Below are 19,927 nucleotides of genomic sequence, written 5' to 3' on the forward strand. Positions count from 1 at the left end.
CAGAGAGAGGAGAGAGAAAGAGGGTCAGTTTGCACATCCAGACAGACCTGTCGTGTGTGGACAGGGTCATTTACAACAAACCCCACAGAGCCCCTGCCATGGTTCTGGCCCCTCTGGGAGGAAAATGGTCTGTTGTGTTCCGGGACATCACCTGAAGGCTTGAAGCAGTTTAGAGTTCAGAAAAAAAAAAAAGGTGAATGGGGTGCATTGTGGGTTAGAGTCCAGAAGGGAAGTTGTACTAAAGATAACAGACTCAACCCAGCCTATTACCTGGTACCATTTCATTGAAGGGGAGTTAGCTGGACCCAGAACATAGCACTCTGTGTAGGAGAAATTAATCCCAAGAGGTAAGAGGCTGTCCTCAAATAAATATGGAGAACCAGCCCCTGGATGGGGGGAAATCTTTCGGAGAGAACTCTTAAAAATGTATTATTACTTAATATAGTTTGGTGGTGCTGGGATGGAGCCCAGGGCTGGCTTCATGCATCCACAAGTAAGCACTCCATCACTGAACTATATCCCCACTGCAAAGACCTTCAGTGTGTGTGCCTCAGGGTGCACATGTGTGCACATGCCTTGGAGGCCAGAGGCCAACCTCAGCTATCATCTTCAGATGCCACCACCTTGTTTTCTAAGACAGGGTCTCTCATCGGCCTAGGACTCATGGGGAAGGCAAAGCTGGCTAGCTGGAAAGCCCCACGGATCTTCTGGGACTACAAGAACAATCCCACTGGTCTACAGTTTGTTACGTGGGTTCTGAGAATCGAACCCAGGTCCCCGTACCAACAGAGTGTGCACTTTACCACTGAGCCATCTCCCCTTTGACCTTCAGTCAAATGTCTTTGCTTCTAGTCACTTCCCTCCTGTGTTAATGCCTTCTTGAAAGATTATTCTTGAGTGTTCCTGCGTCCTGGCTTGTGAAGTGCATTGTGGTTCTAACAGGAACCGGGGTTTGGACTGGACCTTAGTGCATAGGTTTCAACCTTAGGATATACGCCACCAGACATGAGCATAAGGTGAGGCCTACAGTGGTCACCACGATGGGTCATTTCTCAATGGCAGTGGTGTGAATGCTTTCCTAGAGCTCAGGGTTCTTCTAAGATCAGCCCAGTCCTTGAGCTCCTTCATGGGGACTTGCTGGGACAGGTGCCAGGGCAGGTTCCGTTAGTTCATCCCCGCCTCCCGGTCCACCTTGGCTAGGCAGAAATCTCCCCAGGTGCCAGGACTAAAAGGTAACCTGGAATCAAGGGTCCCCCGAATCCTTTCCTCTGTTTCAGTCCTGTGATGATCTGGTTTTTCCAACTATTAATAATTATACAATTGGGCATGCCTAAACCTGCAAATCTGAAATCTAGAACAAGCCCCAAAACCAGCACTTTCTGAACACTGACCTGATGCCACAGATGGAAAATTCCACATATCTTAACTCTGAACTGCACAGAATTATTTTTTTAAATTCTATAAAATCATGTTCATACTATATAAGTAAATATAAAACCTAAATGCAAGCATTCTGAAATCCGAATCAGGTGTTTCTGTCTCCCCTGACCTCTCTCTCCTCTTTTTCTTTGAGACAGGGTCTTACTATGTAACCTTGACTGGCCTGAAACTTGCCATGTAGTCCAAGTTAGCTTTCAAATCAAGGACCTGTCTGCCTCTGTCTCTCAATGGCTGGGATTAAAGATGTGTGCCATCATAAGGGATTCTCACCCTGTATTAACAATAACCAGAATATTTTGAATATTGGGAGCCTGTAAGAAAAAAAATACAGATGGGGCCTCTTTTGTTGGCTGTTCAGTGCATAAATAAGGCATTTTCTTCCAAGCCTTATTGACAACCTTTGTTCTGCACCCAGGACCCACAGGGTGTAAGGACAGAACCAAGTCCTGAAAATAGTTCTCCGAACTTCATACATTCCATGCACACACATAGACACATAATTTAAATTCTATCACATGCACAGATGTACCTCTTTTGTTGGCTGTACAGCTGCATGAAGATGCTACATGCATCTAGGATTCTAGAACCCATTAGCAATGGCACTGGTCCTTCAAAGCCAGGGATGCTCTGCATTTTTCTCAGTAGCCCCTGTCCTCCCACACCCTCTGGCACACGAAAGCCTGGAATGTACAAATCATGGCTGATTGGGTGCTGGGAAAGGTCTTCATCTAGAGCATCTGCCAGGGTTAGTGCCCATTTCAGGCCACCGACTTGGTGACCATGGAGATGGGAAGAGAAGCAATAATCCCACACAACAGGACCGCACTGGATCTCCTTTGGGACTCACAAGGCGACCTTGAGCAGCATCAAGTGGAACTTGAGATGGTTCTCAAGCGTGAACAAGGGATGTCCAGTGGAGATGGCTGTTAGAATCACAAATTCAAGGCCTGTGATGGTTTTACTTGTCAACTTGACATAATCTGCACACTGGGAAAGGAATTTCAATAGGGATTGTCTAGATTAAGTTGGACTTTGGACATTCCTTTGAGAGCTAAACTGGGTTGATTAAAGTAGGAAGATATACCCTGAGTGTGAACAATGCTATTTCATGGGCTGAGCCCTGGACTGAATGGAAAAAGACAGCAGGCTCTAGCAGACATGCATGCATTGCTCTCTGCTCTTGAAATGTGACCAGCTTTTTCAGGCTCCTGCCACTGTGACCTCCCAGCAACAGTGGACTATGACTTGAAACTGTGAGCTGAAGTAAATCCTCCTGCCCTAAGTTACTTTTGTTGGGTACTTTATCATAATAATAGGAAACCAAACTAAGGTAAAGCCCTAATCCAGATACATAGAGAGAGGAACCCAGGGACCCACATTTTAACAAGCTCTCCAAGTGACTGATGGTTGCCAGTCACAGGTGTCAGACCCACAACCAACAGGTTCTATACCCTGACTCCATGTAAGAACCACAAGGTCATTTCCCAAAGATTATTAGTGTCTGGTCCTCGCTCCAGAAGATGTGCTGTCATTGGCCTGGGACCCAGGTATCTGTATTCACTAGTGTGCCATTAATGTTCAATTAGAGATGAAAACAGACTACGGTTACGGTTGTAATCACTTTAAAGAAACATGACTATGTGACCCTCAGAGTCTAGAATTCCTCTCAGCTTGATGCATCATGGTGCTCCTGTCAGTCCCCCATTAAACTGATCTACACCTGTCAGGCGAGCATGGAGGCTGTTAGCAGTGGGGAAGTCTTGGCCTCTGGGAAGGATTCCCAGCCCCAGGGTTTCCTTAAAATTCCCTGTCATACCTGAAGAATTTACCTGTGTGCCTCTGTCCCTGGTTCTAACTAGCACCGCCCATCCTGCTCTGCCTCTTTACTCCCAACACTTTGGCCTTGCTGGGGGTTGGGGCTCACTTTTTTCAAAGCATCACACAGACACTTTGAGGCCTGAGGGGACAGGACATGGATGTTTCTTCAAAACAGACAGCCGAGTGACAGTGTCTAGAGTCGAAGGGATGAAAGTAAAGGTAGATTGTGGCTTCACAGTGGAGTCATCTGGGGAGCCTGGACCAACCCCATTCCTGACCCTGCCTACACAGACAGCAATCTCTTCTAGATGGGCAAGCTTACTAGGAAAGTGTGTCAGTATAGGAGAGCGAAGCTCACGATAAATACAGATGAAACCACATCTGTGTTCTGTGCTGAAGGCCCTGCATGCATGATCCACTAGATGAGAATTTAATTGCTCATGGCATGGGGCTGGGGAGATTGCTCAGTGGTTAAAACACTTGTTCAATAAGTGTGATGACCAGAATTTGGATCCCCTGCACCCACATGAAAGCCAGGTGGGCTTGGTAGCAGACAGCAGCAATGGAGGTTGACTAGGCTGGACCTCCAGGTTCAGTGAAAGACCCTCCTCAATTAAAGTACAGAGTGATCAGGCCCCCACATGAACACACACACACACACACACACACACACACACACACACACACAAAGCAAAATTAACTAAGTAAATGCCGTCTCCAGCAGCTGAAGACAGAAAATGACTGTCAGCACACAGGAGAACACTGCTCTCTCTGAGCAGTGAGTGATTCTACAGCGGAGAGCATGAGTGAACCACGGCTCTATGCTCCAGCTCACAATTAGTCTAATGATAGTGCAGGGTAGTTGCATGGCAGGGAGGAAACACAGCGAGAGTACCCAAAGAGTCAGTCACGTGGCTTCACTGTCCAAGGAAGAAACTCGAAGGTGTTGACTTTGAGCCAGACTTGGTGATGTACACACCTATAATCCCATCAATCAGGAGGTGGGAGCAGAAAGATCACAAGTTGAAGGGTTGCCTGGGCTACATAACAAAATCATGTCTCAAAAAAAAAAAAAAGAAGGAAGAGTGTTGACAGTATCCAACTCCGGTTGGTGGCTACAGGATGCTCACTCTATATACCATGTGTTATATCACCACCCATCTCTAAAAGTAAAAAAAAAACAATGATGGTACATAGTCTACTTGAAATCACAAAGCCACAATAAACGACTGGAAATGTACATTATTGGTTGCTTGAACTAATTCTCACCTGCCATACATCAATGAGGAAATAAGACTTAAAATATTAACCACCACATAAGCCTACTGGGAATGCCCAGCCCCCACCTGAGCAGAAGCTCTGAGCACTGCTAGGGTGCAGGAGTGTGGCCTGGGCTGAGGATGACCACCGAAGCCCATGTTTTACCTTATGTATCTTTTTAGCAAAGAGTACTTTGCTAAGAGTTAAACAGAATTCTTGGATGCAGCGGCCCACACCTCCATCTCAGCTACTAGGGAAGGTAAGGTGCAGAGGGCTGCTTAAGGCCCAACACAGTGAGGCTCCACCCTAGTCAATCAGTCTGTATTAGAAGGGGTCTTAGCCCTGTAAAGGCGTGTGCTCTGCAAAAGGAGGCTGAGGTGGTAGGCGATGGGAGTGAGGGAGGGAAGAACTCAGCAGAGCTGCTAGAAGGATCCATTTTCCACTTGAGAGGTGTCAATAGGCAGACGCCTTGGGGCCCCTGTATTGTCCTTGATCCCCTTGGCAAACTGGTGTCCAGCCAATTCCGGAAAAGCCAGGAGGAATGGAAAATCCCAAAGAGATGTGCCAGCCCTTCTTCTGCTCCTATTAGTGGCAATGTGACAAGAGAGCCTTGCATACCAATGAGGTTCCATCCATTTCTTGGGTTCCCCCATCCTTTCCAGTTCAGGGCTGCGGCTGAGAACCCAGCCCAGAAAAACCTCGCAGCCAGCAGCATGGGATAGAGAGGGAGGAGGCCTCCGGTTCAAAGGAGAGGATGTGGGAACCACAGGTCATGCCCATTAACAGTGTTCACTAAATGATCACCAGGAGCAGGGTACAGATTCCAGGGATCCACCCAGACTTTCAAATGGATCTCCAGAGGCTGAGTCTGGGCATCAACTCCCACCCACTGCAGTCCTTTGGGATTCCCCCTTGGATCTGGCAAATATGGGGAAGGAACATTGTCAGTCATAGACTATTGAGTCAACTGTGGGGCCAGGCATGAAAACAGTGCCTTTGCAGTGTATCTAATTGAGGTTAAACCCTTGGCATTAGGGAGTCAGCCTTAGGGCAAAGCCCTCAAGGAGCTTGTGATCTGTGGGGCTGGGCAGAAAAATATTCAGGAAACTCAAGTCCCCAGTGGTCACCCAGCAGGAAGAAGCTGTCTTTGTGAGTGTTCCTCCACAAGCAGCAACAGTCCCCAAGAGAGCTAGGGCTTGAGGTCACAGAAGGGACAGGGCCACTCTCTGCACTCAGCAATTTTTATCGGAAGGTTAACAATGTTTATTTGATGTTTTTTTAAATAATTAAAAAAAAAGGTCTCTTAAATCCAGACTGGCCTAGGAATTTGGTTAGTAGTTGAGGACGGCCTTGAACTCCTGATCCTTCTGCCTCAACCTACTGAGAGCTCGGATCGCTGGTGTGCACCACCACATCCAGTTTGTTTGGTGCTGAGGACTGAACCTAGGGCTTCATGCTGGCTGGGCAAGTGCTCTAGAAACTTCCCGATCCCCAGTGCTCCTTTCTTTCTTTTTTTTTAACTTTCTTTTTGTTTTCTGTTTCTTTCACACCACGCATCTCGATCCCATTCATTCCCCGTCCCTTCGTATCAGTCCTCTGCCCTTGTAACCTCCTCCACTGCCAAAATACAATAAAATTTAAGAGAAAAAAAATCAGGCTCATCACGGAAGCTGTAGTGTGTCACAGTGAGTCACACTATATCCATATTCACAACTTTTACACATGTATCTTTACTTGTAAGCGTTCATTGCAAAGAGTCATTAGTGTGGTTTGAGGCCTCTCATTTCTGCTACACTATTGATGCTGGGTCCTCCCTCTTCTTGGCTATCCTGCTGCTGCCCTGAGTCATGGAGATCCTGCAGCTTTGGGTCTGCAGGACAGGCCCCTTCACACGATCCAGCAGATCACAGATAGGGTGGATGTTGGGGTGAGTCAACTCATAATCCTGGGTAGTTGGAGGGCTGGTCAGCCTGACAGCTCTCCCTGGTCTTCACAACCAGAAGCTCTCCAGCTTTGCCCTGGCCAGTTCATCCCTTAAAGCAATGAGCAAGAGTTGGGGCCAGTTCTCCTGCTTTCACACCTACACCTCCAGAGTCAGCTATACTGTGTTGCCCAGGAGAGGTGCAGGGGCCACTGTCCCAAGTGCTGCAGCTGCTGAGGGGCAGGGACAGTTCTCCCACTCTTATGAACTCAGAGCCAGCTCTCCCAGTAGAGCGGGGAGGGGCATCTCCTGCTGCCCATGTTGCCATATGGCAGATGAGGAGCAGGGTCAGATCTCTCACACTCACATTCTCTGGGCCAGCTCACCCTCGCCCCTGTCAACAGGGTCAGCTCTGCTGTGCTGACAGATGAGAGGCAGGGCCTGCTTTCCCGAGTGTTGCAGCTGGCCCATTGTTCATTTTTATAAGCCCATTTTCCAGGTAAATAATAAAAATAAACATTTCTGTGGTTCTTATTGAAGTTTTGACATGTATTGAGTCAAAGTGAGGTTAAAGGCTGTTTTCTTCCCTGATTGTACAGACAGAGAAACTGAGGACACAGACAGATTAGGTAATTTGTGTGAAGTCATACTAACAGTGGTCTGGCCTCTATATTTGAATCCTTAGTTCAAACAGGATCAAAGTCTCACACATTTCCCACTAGGGCAACAAAGAGTCCTATAACAAAAGGTGCAATTCCCATATGCTGGAGCAAAGGCACCAGGCCTGCGTGTTATCACAATCACAGACAGCCCAAGAGCGGTCTGAACACCCAGCAACTGGGAAATCATTCCGGCAATGATCAATCTCAGTTGTCAACTTGAAACCTAGAATCACCTGGAGCAGAGGCCCTCTGGGCACACGTTCGGGAAAAGTGTCTTATTTATGTTAATTCAAGCGTGAAGACCTTGCCACTGTGGATGACACGGTCCTGGGTAGGGGACCCTGGACTATGTATTAAAAGGCAGTGGTGATGTACACCTTTAATCCCAGTGCCTGGGGGGCAAAGACATGCGGGTCTCAGTGAGTTTGAGGCCAGCCTGGTCTACAAAGTGAGTTCCAGGACAGCAGGACCCCATCTCAAACAAAACAAAACAAAAGAAGAGGAGAAAGCCCGCCGCACCGCAGCATGCCTCCCATTTCTCTCTGCCTCCCCCCTGCTTCAGGCTCCGGCCACCCGGACTGACTTCCATGCCATGGTGCGCTGTGCCCTTCAACTGTGAACCACAATACACCCTTCCTCCCTTCAGATGCTCTGCTCAGGACACTTTATTACAGCAACAGAAAAGAAGAAGACAGGTGGGCATCTGGTCATTAACAAATGTGGTGAAGCCATTAAAAATGTAATGATGTCTCAAGGTTCAAGAAATGACAAGGATGTCACAGAGGAAACACGGTGGGCACATTTCCTGTCAGCTTTGATGGTGAGGTCAATTTGAAATTGCTGGATGCAGAGTTAACATCTCTTGGAGGGGACAAGGATGACACAAAGATGCCATCCTGCTAGTGTCAGAAGCCATCCATGATGACTCCTCTGAAGGGAAGGAGGACAGGAGGTAGAAACTAGATTCCCCCACCACCACTTTTCTGAATATGAAAAGCCATGATCTCCTTTTAGAACGAGTGGCTCCTACTTTGCATTCATTCCTAGTGAAGTCTCTGTAGTCTACCCCTTACATGTGCCTGCCTCGTACAAAATCACAGTCATTACCCACAAAATTACAGCCATGGCCTCTGCTCAGTCATACTTGGGCTCTTGGCTATGTTTAAAAAGAGAACTTAAAAAAGATGAAAAGAAAGGAGGACAAGTGAATTTTTATTCTCAATGTTCTACAACAGGCACTGTGTGGGTTGCTATTCAGTTGCATGAGTAATATTTCCTTTTATTTATTTATTTTTTGTTTTGTTTTATTGTTTTTGGTTTTTCGAGGCAGGGTTTCCCTATGTAACTTTGGAGGCTGTCCTGGAACTAGCTCTTGTAGACTAGGCTGGTCTTAAATTCACAGAGATCTACCTGCTTCTGTCTTCCAAGTGCTGGGATTAAAGGTGTGTGCCACCACCGCCTGGCTTATTTTTTTTTTCAATGTGTGGTGTAGGCATGTGGGTATGTGTATATGTACTTATGTGATTGCGCAAGTGTGAGGAGGCCGGGTGTCAATATTCTGTGTCTTCCTCAATTGCTCACTATCTCAGTTTCTGAAACAGGACTCACTGATTCAGCGAGACTGGCCAGCAAGCCACTGGGATCCTCTTGTCTCCACTCTCCAGTGCTGGGTTTATAGTCTCCCACTGCCCTGCCTGGACTTTATATGAGTCACAGAGACCCAAACTCATGTTTTTACATCCAGCACTTCCCTGACTGAGGGTTCTAAAGGAGCCTTTTGAAAATGTATAAGACAAGCTTGTATTAAAGTGCATGTCTGCAATCCTAGTACTTGGAAGGCTGAGAAGGGTGGATCACAAGTTCAAGGCCATCCTAGGTTATAGAGGGAGGCAGGGAAGGAGAGAGGGAGGGAGGGAGGGACGGAGGGAGGGAGGGAGGGAGAGGGAGAGAGAGAGAATATGAATATGCCAGACAAAGGGATCCACAGGAGACTCAACGTGTACACAGTAAGCTGGGGTGGCAGAAGCAGGTAACTGTTCTGGAATGTTCTCCCCAAACTCATGTTTTGTCACAGGTTGTCTCTGAATCCCTTCTTGGTGCAAGTGCTTGTACTATAAAGACTGTTCTGTCAAATTGACACCCCTAGCTCAGCAATTCCACAGGTGGCAATGAAAATCTACATCCAGAAGACATCCAACAGCAGGCAAAGTACTAGCATTTCCTACAAGGGCCCCAAGGAAATACAACCCAAGTGCCCATCAATTGATGGCTATACAAATTGAGATACTCAGTAAGACACATCACATCAATAGTTGTCTAATGCTCTCAGATGTAAAGCTGAACCTCCCAGACAAAAGGTTCAGCAGAAGAAATCATGGAAAAGGGGGTTGCTGCTGTGTTTTTGAGTAACAGAAAATTAGAGGCTAAGCAAATTTTTTCTGTGGATATTTAAGTCAGAAGAGAGGTTTTGTAGTTAGGGAGAGGGGCCTGAGGGAGCCTGTTTGGGGTGCTTGACATGTTTTCCATTTAACCAGGTAGTAGTTATGTGGTGTAGACATATGCAGGGGCTCAGTGTATGGAATGTGATGACTGGTACACCCTACTGTAAATTACCTCACCCACAAAAAACAGAAGCCAAATCCCAGAATCCATAGGTTTTAAAAGCCAAATCCCAATGCCAGAGGTTGGATACCTCCCTAGGAGTTACTGGCCAGGGGGTCTCCTAGAGGCTCCCAAAACAACACAGGCTATTGCCAGTGTTCTGATTGCCCACCAGAACTAAATGCCAAGATCCTATTGGTGAAGACAGCACACACTTTTGCTATAGGACACCATGAAATCAAGCTAGAACTGAGCTGGTAGTGTCATGCCTGCTGACTAGCATGCCCAGTGCCACGGAATTGTTGGGAAGAAAAGTTACCAGTAATCTAACTCAGTTTAGGAACTCACATTCAACAATACCAACCTGAAGGCCAAGATATGCCCACAGGCACAATAGTGACATCACAGATCCAGGGCACCCAACCACTCCCTGATTGGAAGTGAAGCCTGCTCCCCAGGAGGGAACCCATGCCTGGTATTATAAGCCTGGGCTAGGGAGGATACATTTCCTATAGGGAAATGTACGTACAGTTAAAGTGCTTCCTTCACATTTGTACTTGTCCCCGAGACTGCTGCAACTTGAAGTCAGAGAAGCCTCTTTCAGTAGTGGGTAAAGGTCAAAGCAGAGTCTAGTAACTCATCAAACTGCTGAGAATAAAGAAATGTGGAGTGCCCAGCCTTAAATGGGACATCTATATCAGCTGTTCCCAGGCCAGGAAACACATCTTGGAAGAGGGGGTGGAAAGACGGTGAGAGGACCTACATGTGCCATAGATGACTCAGAGTTCAGCAGGAAATGTGCATCATGAGGTGATAAACACTGCCTAGAGCTCTCCGCCTGCCTTTCTGTTCACACTGTTCTCACAAGCACTCTGAGAGATGGCTGTGCGGACTGGACGATGGAGGCAAAGTGGGAGGGGTCAATGGCTTGCCCAAAGTCACAGAGCTGTGTGAAAGGACAGGCAAGGTTCTCACCTGCATCTGTCTGGGTGTAAGCAGTCCCAGGGGCTTCCTGGCATAGTGGTACAAGCCAACACTGAGGAGGCTGTGACAGGAAGACCATGCGTTCAAGGGGAGCTTAGGCCATGAAGCAAGACCCATGAAGTAAAATAAGACAAGAAAAAGAAAAAAAATACAATCTAAGCCTTCATCTTCCTTAGAGTTGGAATCAGGGACAGATAGGAGCATAGAGGAGAGTATAAACCCATTACCCAGATTGAATTTTGTTTTACTAGACTCATTTTCCTCTCGTATTAGCATGTATTATTAACTGTGCAAACAGCAGGTTGACTCCTGACATTTCCAGGCTTATATATGGTGTGCTTTGCTCGTTCACTCTCTGTCTTCTCTCCTCCCCCCCTTCCCCTCCTTTTCCAAAATAGCTTATTTTCTAAGAGGAATTATTTTTCAGTTGTAAAAGCAACATATAGTTTCAGAAAATTTGAAGAATACAGGAAAAAAATGGAAATAAAAGAGAAAGCCCCATACCAGGAAATCAGGGAGCTGTCCTTTCCAGAGAGATAACTACTGGCTTTTGGCATAAATGTCAGTGGTCCGGTAGGTTTACCTCCTTCTCCTGACAGCGCCAGATGTTGGGCTGTGTTATTTTTAGGAGAGTTGAGTCAACCTAGAAGCCACAAGACAATGGGGGGGGGGTGCTGACAAGCTCTAGGGTGGAGTAATTGCAGCTTTCTGATGCTGGCTTCTAAACAATGCCCCCAGAGTTAACTCTGTCTCCTTGGAGGCAGCATTCCACATGGGCACACTGGGCTTGGGGTGGCAAGGCTGGCCTCACTGAGACAGAACCCTGGGGAGGATCTTGATTTCTGGAACGGGCAGTGCTGGGATCGAACCCAGGACCTCATTGCATGCTAGGCAAACTGTCTACCAACTGCGCTACAGTCTCAGCCCCAAAGGCTTGCTTTCATAGGAGAGGAAAAACCAGGGCCTTAACAGGGAAAGAGAAGACAACATCAGAGGCATCATGGAGTCCCTCAAGGAGAACATAGCGGCTAAGCATACCAGAGGAAGGGAGGTCTGGCTTGGAATCCCACTGTCTATCATTCAAACAAGTCTCTCAAGACATAGAAGCCCTACTCCCTCGTCCATCATGGGAATATGCTACGGTTAGATAAGTATTATCCTAAAGTCCTAGTGACAAGGGCTTGGGCTCCAGCCTGGGAGGTAGTTCAACCTTCGGGAGATGAGGTTCAGTAAAAGGAAGTTAGGTCACTGGGGCGTACCCTTGAGGAGATGTTGGCACCCTGGTCCATCTTTCTCTTTCTCTTTTGCATCCAGCCAAGCTTGAGCTACCACATGATCCCCACCATGATGTCTTGCCTCACCACAGGCCCAAAGCAACAGGAGCCAACTGGCCCCAGGTAGAAGCCTCTGAAGTTATGAACCAGCATAAACCTCTTCTCTTTGTAAGTTTATTATTTCAGGTATTTTGTTACAGCCACAGGATGATAAACCTAACTAATACAGGGTAGAAAAAAAAACCTTTCAGTAGAGTGCAAAGATTGAAATATGACAGCACCTACTGCACAGCATTCGGTGAATATCCAATAAAACATTTTTGGGTTACATGAGGAATTCACTTGCCATAAGAGAAATGGAACACTTAAAACCAATATTTCAACACATTTTCCTTAGATTCTTGGGCAAGCTTCGATTTATGTGTCGTTCATGGGGATTTATGTCTCCACTTGTTAATGCTTTCCTTTACATCTCAATCTACACAGGAAACCCCGTTTTTGCAACTAGTTAAAGCGTATGAAGACTAGAATTTCACTGCCTACTACACTATCCTCTGAGAGTTGGTGTCTTCCAGAACTCAGTGAGCGAGGCATGGGCATGAATGAACACAGGCGAGCCCCGTCAGCCATGGCCTAGGGTTTTTTATTTAACCCTGCATTCTCAGCTGCCAGAGCCAGGAATGACCTTCAGAAACATTCTAGGCATCCCAAGAGAGTTTACAGTGTAGCAGCCTAGCCACAGCCTGGCAGAAGCTATGCATACTCCACACTGCCTTAAGAGAAGTGGAAGCTAATATTGCTTCCGTTTAACCATCTCCACACGCGCGGCCAGGTGATAAACAGTCCTTTCCACCCACACTCAGGGATTCGGAGGCAGTATTTGCTCGTCGTTTTTCTTCTGAGTCAGAGATTCATACGTTCCAGGCTCACTATGTGGTCGAGGATGACCTTGAACTTCTGATCTTCCTGCTTCTATCTCCCCTGTGTTGGGACCACAGGCATGTACCATCATGCCTGATTTCGGGTGTGGTACTGGGAATGGAGTCTAGGCAAGCACTTTCTCTCATGAGCCACACCTCCAGCCTCCACTCACTCATCAGGGCAGATAGGGCTCAGATCAGGAAACCCCAAAACTCAGGAACCAGACTCCATAGACATCAGAAGGGGATAAGATTAACATTCTAAGGTCTCAAATATTGAGTTCCTTCTAAGGGACCTCCAGTACCCTGGAAGGAAAGCATGAATATCTACATTCCCTAATGTGAGAAATCCATTTATCTCTACATAATCTCACATACTTAGAGAGGATGTCTTATCTCTCTTGTGTCTCAGTACTTCAGTCCAGTAAGCTGTTACCAAGTCATCTGGATTAGTTACTTTTCCTGCTGCTCTGACAAAACATCCAGACCAAAGCCATTTAAGGAAGGATGGGTTGATTTTGGCTCACAGATCCAGGCTACTGTCCATCATGGAGTCAGGAGCTTGGGAATGCAACTGGCTTGCTTCCTCCCTTGGATACACTCCAAGCTTAGGGCCTGGCGCTTCCCCTAATTTTATGATGAAATTTGGGGCAAGGAAAGCATAACTTGTTTACACTAGTTAAAGACAAGAGAGGCCAGAAAATGCAAGTGGGACAACTTTGGGGACAGACCATCCAGTTGGGAGAAGTGCTTTGTGCTTCTGGATGGGTTAGGATTCATAGTCTGGAAAGCTTATTCATAAGCAGGGGATGCAGGTACCTGAGAGTCATTCTCCTTGGATTCTAGGTCAAAGTTCTACTGATGCTGTTTTAAAGCCCAAGGTTTGGAACACATGCAGAGGGTGGAGAGGGCCTTTGTTAGCTTTGGCCAATGAACACTCACTGGCCACTTTCCTTTATCTCTTCCTGTCTCCATCCTCCATCCTTTGTAACTAAACTTAGGACACCTCAGACTTCTCTTTAATCAATGAAAATAACAGGAACTCTTAGCAGTACTAGTTACTGCTTATTTAGTTCTGCTGTGGTGCAGGGTCATTAATCCTCCAAATAGCTCTATGGTAACCTCTGTTTTCCAGATGACATGGCAGGCTCAGGAAGACCAGTGACTTTCTTCTTTAGAGAATTATTCTGCTCATTTATTTGCTTTTGAGACAGGTTCTCTCTACATAGCACTGGCTGTCCTGTAACTCACTCAGAAGAACAGGCCAGCCTTGAACTCATGGAGATTTGCCTGGCACTGCCTCTGAGTGCTGCGATTAAAGGTATGCACCATGTGACACATTGTATGCTTGAATCGAGGTCAGAGGACCATTTTATGGAGTTGGTCTCTCCTTCTACCATGTGGATCCTGGAGGTAGGATGCAGGGTCATCAGGCTTGGTGCCTTTATCTGCTAAGCCATATACCAAGATTAGTGACTTCTCTAAGGTGTAAGAGTGAGGTCTGACTCCCTGGGTTTTTTGTTTGTTTGTTTACTGTCTCATTGATTTTAGGGATAAAGTATCAAAATCTGAATTAGAAGGGTAATATTGTCAACATGAGAAAATGTCTTCAATAGTTTTGCAAAGGAAACTAAACTCCTCTAAGGTCATTTCTGGGAGTGTCTCCTAAGATGTTGACCCAAATTTCACTCGCAGGTTGGGGAATGGAGCAAGAATATGGCTAAAATGCAGAGATTCAGAAACATCAGTAGGGAAGCAACCAGATCATGGAGCCAAGCCCATATGAAAAAAGTTGGTCTTCAGGGGGACAAAACAGGAACATGTGAAATACCTGCCCTATATATAGTACAATCCCTTGGCTATAACATTAAAGATAGAGCCATATTGTCATAAAAACTGACAGGAGACATGACAGCTGGAAACCCATGGGAGGCATTGGAGGATTGGGGGTATTGTTCAGTAGTAGAATGTGCTTTAGAACATGTGAGGTTCAATCCCGGGCATCAAAAAGAAAGAAAGAAAGAAAGAAAGAAAGAAAGAAAGAAAGAAAGAAAGAAAGAAAGAAAGAAAGAAAGAAAGAAGAAAGGCTCACCACACTTGCCAGTTTTAAAACTTGGGTGGTGCTGCCTGAGGATGGATAGACATTGTGATGGTTATCTTGACCATCAACTTCACTGGACTGAGAAATCCCTAGGAGACTGGTGAAGCACTCTGCTGGGCAAGTCTGTGAGTACTTGTAGAGACCAACTGCTGGGTAGGACCAGCCCTGGATGTAGTGGCACCATCGTTTATGCTTGGAGCCTAGGTGGACGAAAGGAAGGAAGGATGCCTGCTAGTGCTATCTTCTCTCTCCATCCTTCTCTCTCTGTTTCTTGGCCACCGTGATGTGAGCTGTACACTCCCCACCACAATGGGCTGAAACCTTGGAAACCATGAGCCAGAAGAAATCCTTACCCCTTATACTACTTTTCTCATGACTCTATTGAAGCAATAGGGAAAAAAAACTAACACAGACATATAAGACAATGGACTCAAGTGAGTGACCCAAACAAGCCCTTCTAGCAATGGCTAAATGACTTTCAGCAAGGATGCTAAGACATTTAATGAGGAAGCAAGAGTTTCTGGAATAAATATTGCTGGGCAAATGGCCACACACACAAGAATAAAGCTGGATCCTTACCTTATGCAAACATGAAAAGTAAGTCAAGCCAGGTGTGGGGGCACATGCCTTCATCCCAACACTTGGGAGGCTAAGGCAGCCTGGGCTGCATACACCTTGAGCACCATGCCAGACTGGGCCATGAACTAAAACTCTATTTCAGAATAAATAAAAATAAAATAATTAGGCCTGTATGGTGGTGCACACTAGCAACCTCTGCAGTTAGAAGGCAGAGGCTGGAAGATTGGGAGTTTAAAGTCATCCTCCGCTACAAGGGGAATTTGAGGCCAGCCTTGAGACCTTATGTCAAAACAAACAAACAACAGATAGGTAAATAATAAGATATAATAAAAAAATTAACTCAAAATAAGTTAGAGTCTTAAACAAACATGTTAAAACCTTAAACTCTTAGGAAAAAAACAGAAAAGTATAGTGAACTTGAGTTAGGTTGGTTCCTGAATATAAGGCTAAAGGTTCAGGCAACAAATGAAAAAGACCGTGGGATAGAGAATATTTGTGCTTTGCCGGTACCATCAAGAACGAGAAAAGAGGTCAAGTGTGTTTGCTAAGTGTAATCCAGCACTCAGGAGGGAGAGGTGGGAGCAGCAGGAAGTTCAAGGCCAACCTGGTGCACGTAGTAAGGTGCGTCTAGCCAGGGCCACGTAATGAGACCATCTCAAACAAAAACACACAAACAGCTATTACAAAAGCAAGGGAGAAAAGACATCCCACGGAACTGACATCATGTATTTGATGGGACTTGAATGCAAAATACACACACAAAAGAACTTTTATGAATGAATACAAACAGAGAACTCCAGTGGCACAATTGGTTAGCATGCAGTACTTACACGAATTAATAAAAACAACCCAATTTAAAGGGACAAAAGTTTTGTACTGACATTTCTCCAAAGAATATACACTCAGAAAAGATTATCAATGGCATTAGTCATCACAAAAATACAAATCAAACCTCACTGCAGTGACTGTAATCTAACAGATAACACTGAGTGACAGTCATGCTCACATATTATTACCTTTCCTCATGGTTGGTGGACTATGACCTGCCTCAGTCACATGGGAGAGCACCTTGGGGGTTTCTCAGGTGGAGACAGTAGAGTTAGCACATGGCCCAGCAATTCCAATCCAAATAAATACCCAAGAGAAGTGAAAAACCGCATGTCTACATGCAATCTTGGAAATGAATGCTCACAGTAGCATTATTCCTAATAGTAAAAAACATAACAATCCTAATGTTTTACATGCCATAATGGTTAACCTCTTTTGTCTACTTGATGAAATCCAGAGTCACCTGGAAGGTGGGCCCCTAAGCATACATGTGTGGGGTTGCCTCTATTAGGCCAACAGATGAGAAGATCCGCCCACTGTGGGTGGCACCATTGCCTGGGCTGAGACCCTGGTCTGTGCAAAGAGGAGAACGTGATCTGAGTACAAGCAGCCATTGTTTCCTCTTCCTTCCGGGCCGGACACACAACGAGACCCGGTCCCTCTAGCTCCTGCTGTCCTGATCTCTCCTTCACGATATGCTATATCCTGGAACTGTGGGCTACAATAAACCTGTCCTCCTGTAAGCTGTTCTGGTCAGGGTATCTTACCATAGCAACTGGAAAAGAAGCTTAAACAGGGGTATTACCCCATCCGAGTCTCTCTAAAATGGGGTGTGTGCATAATTTCCATTGTTCTGAGAGAAAACCAGGCTAAGTAGCTTGTTTACAGTCACACAGCCAGTAAGAATCTGTGGGGCATTAAATCAAGTCTTCTGGGTTCCGTGTGTTTTATAGCTGGGCTTATAGTCAAAAGCCAGACAATCCAGGTATGGCTCAGGGATCCAGAGCTGCACAGCATCGGCCTCACCCCCAGTGCAGGTCATGAGGCTGCCCTGTTTCTGCCGTTATCAGTCACTCTTGCTGATAAATCTCTGAGTGTTGTGAAGGGAATGAGGATGAATTCAGTGCGTGTGGTAACAACGGAACAGATGGCATGGCCCCGGAGTGTAAACTGAGGCCTCCTGCTCGAATGGAGCCCCACAAAGCCCCATCAAGTTTTCCTGTACAGGTGGCAGGAGAGTGAGTGGAGCTTAAGATCTTCGATATTTCCGTCTGTTCACTTCTCTGGTGAGCGGGCAGGTGTTAAAGTATAGGGAACGGAACTGGTCTGTGCTTTGTAACGTCCAGCCTCCTTAGCTCTATGCCTTTAAATGCATCCAAGCTCGGACTGAGGAGAGTCGGATCCGAAAACTGGCAGACACTTTAGTTGTCTGGATTCTAAATTTAGATTGTAAGGGTGAATACCGTGAGTCAACAAGCTCACAGAGGGGGAGGAGGGGCCAGTTGGCAGGTGGCATCGTTGTTCTCTAAGGCCAACAGGCACAAAGAATCATGTGCTTTGTGCCTAGGCAATGGAATCAGAGGCTGGATCCTGGCAGATGCTATAGGAAATATCATCAGTTCTCCGTGGGTGACAGCCACATAATGCAGCAATAAGAGGGGGAGAGGGAAGGCTCCGGAGTCGCCTCTGCAGTGTGGCCTGGGGTATACTGTGTAGCCTCTGTGGCTCAGTTTCCTTATCCACAGATGTGATCGGCCATAGCTACTTTAGAGGAGTGTGTGGAGATGAAGCAGCTGACTTGCTGTGAGTGATGTGTTTGCTTCAGGACAAGGAAGTGGGACCCTTGTCGCCACTCCAGAAACCATGGATCTCAAAAGGGGAGAGCAATACCTGAAATTACACTGTAGAAAACAAAAATAAGAGCACCTCACTAAGGGTCAAACAGTCCAAACCATGGGGGGAGGACCCTAAATGTACACAGGTAGGGAACTGTCAAATAGCAGAAGGAAGGGAAGGACTAGAAGAGGCAGGTCTGAAGACGTGGCGCAGTGGCAGAGCGCTTCAGTCTGCCGTGGGAGGGGGGGAGGGGAAGGGATGGGGGGGAGTGGGGAGGAGAGGAGGGAAGGGAGGGACAGAAACCAGCTCATCCTTGCTGTCAGGGACATTATAGTCTAGTGTGGCCCCATAGACAACACACAGAATAAACAACTGAAACCTTGGGTAACTGCAGGGACTCAACAGGTAAAAATTACCACCAGTGACCAAGTTAAATACACCACACACTGAGAGGGGGTTTACAAAGGAATGAACACACTTCTATCTAAAACCTAGCAGATGGTCAATACAAAGCCCAGTGACAGAGGGCCTGGCTGTCCAGGGTCAGCTTCCCACACCCTTCACTGTGACCAAGGTCAAATGCAGCCACATGTTTCTTTGTTTCCTGGACCGTGAGGAAGGCACAGCCTCAACGCCAACAGACATATTATAAGACAAGTTTGGGAGGAGGCGGGACCAGGCAAACAGATGGATGAGCGAGTTGGGGCAGCCATGGAGGACTTTCTGAGGGGGCACAGGACTCGAACTGATGGAGGTGAGGAAGCAGGTGCATGCATAGCTGTGCATGGCAGGAGCCCCTCCCAGATCATCCTGCTTGCTGCGGAGACCTCTGGCCTTCATTTCTACTTTGCTGCAGCAGTGTTACTGAGATGGGATTCAGATGCCACACAACTCATTCACTTAAAGCAGCCAACTCAATGGCTTTAGCGAATTCACAGAATTATACAATCATGCACACTATTAATATTCCAACACTTTGTTCCCCAGAGACAAGTCCTGGCCAAGCATGGTGATGCAAGCCTGCAATCCCTGAACTTGGAAGGCTGAGAGTTTAAGGCAGGCCTGGGCTATATATCAAACCCTGTCAGTGGAAGGGAGGGAGGGAGGGAGGAAGAGGGAAAGGAAAAGCAAAGCAAAAGAAAAGAAAACCCAGGTATGATGGCACATGCCTGGAGCCCCAATACTTCCTTGGAGGAAGTGGGAGGATCCCTGGCTACATGGAAAGTTCCAGGTCAGCCTGAGCTATGAAAGGCCTTGTCTAACAGCAGCAAGAGAAGGAAGGACCACCACTCCCAGCCTTCCCAGCCCTCCCAGCCCTCCCAGCCAAGACAACTACTAAGGGTGTTTGGCCCTCCATGCTCTGCCTGCTCTGAGCATTCCTCATCCACGTCATTTGCAATGGGAGCCTCCTGCATTCAGCTCTTGCAGGTAGGAGAATGTTTACAGGTTCGTCTGACTTTGACTCCTTCTCGGGGTGCTGATGTCATATCTGTGCTGACCCTGATGCGTACACTCTGAGAGAACATCAAGTCCATCCCCTCCCTCGAGCCCTCCTGCCTTTGGTCTGATGGGCGGGAAAGCTGTAAAGTGCCTGGAGCACAGTAGTACACGGGAAACTCAAGCTTTTGTGGGGACCAGTAGCTTTCACAGACATCCAATGTGTAGCAGCCAAGGGTCTAAGTATGTTGTCCTGCAAGCTGGGC

The 19,927-nt window shown here is 46.7% G+C and overlaps 1 protein-coding gene across 7 annotated transcripts in view; it reads right to left on the reverse strand.

The window, feature by feature from the left end:
- The window catches only part of Iqck (IQ motif containing K), a 201,444-nt gene that overhangs the window by 85,373 nt on the left and 96,144 nt on the right, over positions 1-19,927 (reverse strand). For 2 of the 7 annotated variants that reach the window (XM_040755635.1, XM_040755657.1), the window contains exon 9: positions 4-2,120. The exons of 4 other annotated variants lie outside the window; for them this stretch is intronic. In XM_040755635.1, the coding sequence (XP_040611569.1) occupies positions 1,942-2,120 (179 nt within the window). In that variant the 3' untranslated portion in view covers positions 4-1,941. Of the gene's footprint in view, positions 1-3; positions 2,121-19,927 lie in introns of those variants that run through there. One more of the 7 variants, XM_040755665.1, reaches the window with a different exon arrangement.

The sequence above is a fragment of the Mesocricetus auratus genome, unplaced genomic scaffold (genome assembly GCF_017639785.1).
Source record: "Mesocricetus auratus isolate SY011 unplaced genomic scaffold, BCM_Maur_2.0 Super-Scaffold_4256, whole genome shotgun sequence".
NCBI lineage: Eukaryota > Metazoa > Chordata > Mammalia > Rodentia > Cricetidae > Mesocricetus > Mesocricetus auratus.